At 57.8% G+C, this 4,782-nt stretch overlaps 2 protein-coding genes across 2 annotated transcripts in view; one reads left to right on the forward strand and one right to left on the reverse strand.

The window, feature by feature from the left end:
- The window catches only part of VOLCADRAFT_91682 (uncharacterized protein), a gene marked incomplete at both ends in the record, with an annotated part of 4,489 nt that extends 1,845 nt beyond the window's left edge, over window positions 1-2,644 (reverse strand). The window contains 4 exons of the mRNA XM_002951191.1: window positions 140-247; window positions 997-1,064; window positions 1,528-1,611; window positions 2,311-2,644. Coding sequence (XP_002951237.1) covers window positions 140-247; window positions 997-1,064; window positions 1,528-1,611; window positions 2,311-2,644 — 594 coding nt within the window. The remainder of the gene's footprint in view (window positions 1-139; window positions 248-996; window positions 1,065-1,527; window positions 1,612-2,310) is intronic.
- A 634-nt stretch (window positions 2,645-3,278) lies between these two features.
- VOLCADRAFT_91683 (uncharacterized protein) overlaps window positions 3,279-4,782 on the forward strand; it is a gene marked incomplete at both ends in the record, with an annotated part of 3,855 nt that continues 2,351 nt past the window's right edge. The window contains 2 exons of the mRNA XM_002951105.1: window positions 3,279-3,493; window positions 3,598-4,641. Coding sequence (XP_002951151.1) covers window positions 3,279-3,493; window positions 3,598-4,641 — 1,259 coding nt within the window. The remainder of the gene's footprint in view (window positions 3,494-3,597; window positions 4,642-4,782) is intronic.

Here is a 4,782-nt window from a genome sequence, read left to right on the forward strand (position 1 = left end):
CCACCAGCAGCATGACTCCTTTCAAACATGTCCAAGTTAGCTCGTTTGGCGGCCAAGAGCGTGTTCTGCGGTTCTGCACACGAGGGCGCCGCACGCTGATTCGCTGCTAGGAGGGGCGGTGCTGTGCGCGGCAACGGACCTTTAGCTTGGGCGCCCCGGAGGCCCGGTCGCGGTCCAGCTTCCCCATGCGGGCCGCCTCGTTGAGTGCGGCGCAGCAGGTCTCCCGGACGTACTCCACCAAGATGTCCTGATCGGGCAACATACCACGGGCGACGCATAACACATACATACATACATACGTATACGTGCGCTGTGTTTCGGTTTCGGCCCCCGGCTCTCGCAGCCCACAGTGTAATCTAAGTCATACATACGTACATACATACATAACACATACATACATAAAGAGGTATACATATACATATATACATACAGACCAAGGTACAACGCATTAGCACATCATATGTAATTGTAATGTTACAGAGTGGGAGGCTTCTGGGCCGCTTTATCACATTGTCAGTTCTACGATCATTTATCACCTTATAGCACCATCCACCACTACCACACTGTACTTCGCCATACGAACTGTAAGTCCAAGGCGGCGGATCCAGCCTTCAGGGACCCCTCCTCATCCATTCACCCGAACACCCGAAGAGACGGAGGGTTCGGCAATCACCACCAATCCAGCGTGCAAATCTCGATCTATCAACTGTGACCTCAACTCCACATCTCAGCAACAAGCCATAATCTCGCGCTCCCGACTAATTCGGGGGTCTCACCAGGAATCGAACCCAGGACCTTAAACCGCTAATTGCAGCAGTGTCAACCCAGACCAGACATCATATGTGTATCAGTTCTTGGCAGGGACAAGTTCCTGTCGGCCCCTGTCGTGTCCGGTGCCGTGTCTGGAAGCAGAAATGTTGCTAGGGCGCGTCATCATGCCATGATGTAATCACGGCACGTGTGTATTGTTAACTATAGCACGGGTTGTGGGCTCACCTCGACTACGTTGATCGTTTCCTGAATGGGGTTCTCGTAATCACCAAAGCCGTACATGAGCCGCGATACTGTACGGCAGAGGGGTTCACGGCGATGGGGAGATAATCTAATGAAAGGTGGATGTGGTCAGCTGCACGTGAATGAAAATCTACATGTGAATACGGCACGTGAGTACGGCAGGGTTTTCGTACAGGAGGTAAACACAAAGCCGGGAAGCTGTTCAGGGAACTCACAAAGGTGAGGAGGGCCGCAACTAGTGCCCCCATAATAATAAAAACAGAGAAAAAGGCACCCCCCGCCTTCCGACAGGTTTTGCACAGCAACGTACTGCAACGTACATAATATATGTAATACGGTACGGCGGTACGGTATATATATACGCGTATATATACACGTATGTATATATGTATTTATATACTTATTTATATATACGTACGGCTTCTGAAACCATACGGCGTGAAACCCGCCCCACCCTACCCCGTCCAGCTCTGAACCCCAGGGGTCCTACCCCCTTTGTAGTACAGGACTCACAGTCTTTCGTGAACGTGCCACGGTACGGCATACTCGTGTCGGGGACGTAGGCGTCCTCGGGTCCTGAGTCGGCGGCCGCTGCCACTGCAGTACGGCGTACGGATGCACGGGAGACGTCGAGGACGGTCGGTCGGTCGGGTGAAGGGGAGGGCGAGCGCCGGGGGATCCAGCCACATACACGGCTTCCGGTGGAGGAAGCCATTCGGGCAAAGTGAGAAACGGAGAGCAGCGGGCCCCGAGGCTGTGAAAGCTCGAAAACTCAGACTACAGCGGTGACGGAGATGAAAATCTCAATGCGAAATGACACCGTTGTCCAGTCCATCCCTAAGGGCCCCCTTCCCTGCCGGCAGCTTGCAACTTCAACGGACTCATTCAGCAGGTGTTTGTTTTCCCCTCTTGCCTTGACTTTGATGCCCAAATACGTAAACTGTTCCCCTTGAGCCGCCCCAAATCCTTCCCCCGTCCCGTTCAGGTCCCTCTGCCCACACCCCTCTGCCCACACCCCTCTGCCCCTGCACCATTGCAAAAACCCTCCACACCACTCTTGCCCTGCCCTGTCAGGCCCGCCTTCCCCTTCCTCTTCGTCTCCCCCGCTCCAGGGAGGGCCTCCAGGGAGGGCCTACTGTCGCCAAGCCTGGCCGATTCTAACTGAAAAAACCTCCCAAGGAAGCCAAAAGGACAGTGAACCCTCACGATTTGCAGATCTACAGCTCGAGGCCCGAGGCATCCCCACGGCGAGCGGAAGGAGGCCCGTCAACAAGCCGTGTCGGGGAATGTCCGTACCTGCGATTTCGCCGACAGGCTTAGCTTTAGGAATCCTTCCCCGCTTCTTCGCAACTCCCCCCGCAGGTCCTAAGCTGGCAGCCGCTGATGTTCCGCCCGGGCTGGCGCCAGCGCCCACGGCGCTAGGCCCTGTAGCCGCGCCTACGGCTGTAGCAGCAGCCGGGGCTGCTGCTGCGCCGGGGGCTGCGCCGGCGGGGCCGCCGGGCCTGGCTGGATTGGAGTCTTTAGGTGCAGCGCCGCCTCGGCCGCCACCGGCGCCCCTACCGGGACCAGGCCTCCGGCCACGTCCTTTGCTGGCGCTAGGCGGTGTGCCCACTCCAGCTGTTGGGTCCATCGGACGCAAGCAGGTCACGAAAGGGTTGTACTGAACTGCCGAATTCCAAGCAAAGATGTGTTATTTAACTGACAATGGAAGTGCCGATGCAGCAGGGCTGTCTCGTTGCCATCGCATGCAAAGCAGCTGCTACCAGCTTGGCGCGCTATTATATATGAAGCGAAATTTAGTCAGTTTTACGTTTGATTGTGATTTTTACAGTGATTTTTACAATTTTGCACAGTCACAGGAGGATGCCGGTGCTCAATCAAGAAGATAAACGAAAAGTTTGATAAAGATTGATGGCTTACAGGCAAAGTTTATCAATCCTTTGCCAATTTCTCCCTAACTATTCCACAGAACTGAAACCATGTACGGCACGTGTTTGAGTCGGGAATCATCAGTAACGCGTAGGTTATCCAAACATTGGTGGCAGAACTAACGTATAGAAGAAACGACTTCTGCTAAAAACTGAGGGCAGCTCGTTGACCAGTTTTCGATCAGTCAGCTGTCGTCATGGAATGACCGGCAATGCTCGCCGCATGTCATAATAAGTAATGTTGATTTTGATTCTGATACGTTGTAGCTTCGCTGTGATTTTTAGAGACCACCCGGCGTGACAAGGTTATCATGACAGCGATGGGTCGCAGAGACAATGGCACCTAGCGAAAACGCCACCAACGACCCTCAGCGGCCGTCACTGGCTTCCTTACAGAAGGATGAGGCCCGCCCGATTTTGCTCCAGGCGGCCAAGGTCGCCATCCATGTGCGACCGATTTCTCCCGTGCGGTCTCCAGTCAAGTACTTGCCCGTAGACACAAGCTGGGGTTCACAACTGGATGTCAGCGCACCCAGGGATGTTAATGCAAGGTCAGGAGGTCAGGCCCCCAGCCCTTGCGTTCATGTCGTCTTCTCGCCCATCCCGCCACTTGCGCCACCTTGAAACCACGCGCTCATCCTTTGCCTTTCCTCAGGCACGTCCTGCATATGGAGGTCGAACAGCAGCGCCGCAGTGATCCAAATCGTCCTGGTCCTGGATCAAAGCGTGCGCCGCGTGCGATCGTAGATGTCGTGCAAGTGCCATCCCGCGGACCCATCCCCCCAGCCCCAAACCCCAACGCAGCTGCCGCTGCCGCAATCTCCATCACTGTTCAACCACGGGCAGCACCAGCACCAGCGGCAGTGACCCAGATGGGAAACCGACCAACACCTACCATCGCGCTGCCAGAGGCCGGCAAACAGTCAAGCACACGGCAGCCCTTGCTTTCAGGTCATCGACACCCCGCCGCCGCCGCCGCTGCCGCAATGGGCCCTGCTTCGGGGTCCACACAGGCCCCCAGTCGCGGGCCAGGCCGCGGGTTCCAGCCAAATATCACCCCCGCCCCTTCCGCTTACGTACGCTCTAATCCGCTACCCCACACTGCTGCACCAGCCACAACGGTAATAGCGGTAGCTGCTGGTTCAACAGAAGCAGCGGCAGCAGTAGTGGCCCCTGCAGTGGGAGCAGTAGCAGGCCCTGCAGCTGGGCTCTCGCCGGCCCATCATCGATCCGGCACGGGATCACGCATCGCCAAAGGCGGCGGCGCCGCGCTCCTAGCGGAAATTCTGAGAACCCAGTTGGCCGCGGCGGCGGCGCCGCCGCTGCCGCCGCCTTTACCGGCGCCCGCGAACGTGCTTGACGGCTTCAAACCAGGAGGTCACTTCTTCCCTGGAGGACCCCAGATCTCTGCCTTAGGCTCGCGGCAGTCCAAAGCACCGCCAAGGGCGCTCAGTGGCGGCCCTGGGGATTCCCGAGGAGAGCCGTCGGCGGCTGCCGCCGCCGCCGCCGCCGCCGCAGAAGTGGCATGGAGCTGGGACGACGGTCCAACGTTGGCGGCGGCGGCGGCGGCGGGGATTCGGGACCCCGGGGAAGAGGCGCGGCGGGCGCGACGGCGGCACCGCAAACGCGTGGCTCGTATTGTTGTGGACCATTGGAAGCAGTTTGCACGGCAGCGGCTGCAAGCCGTGGCGGCCAGAAGGTGGGATGAGTGGGGGGCCGGGTGGGGGGTGCATCGGCGCGGCGCGGAGGATGGACCTGGGGACTGGGCAGGGTTGGGTGCTGCAGTCTGTGGATGAGGAAAGAAAATACCGACAACCGAACACCACGACAAAACCGGCTT

This window comes from Volvox carteri, assembly GCF_000143455.1.
Source record: "Volvox carteri f. nagariensis unplaced genomic scaffold VOLCAscaffold_22, whole genome shotgun sequence".
Taxonomy (NCBI): domain Eukaryota; kingdom Viridiplantae; phylum Chlorophyta; class Chlorophyceae; order Chlamydomonadales; family Volvocaceae; genus Volvox; species Volvox carteri.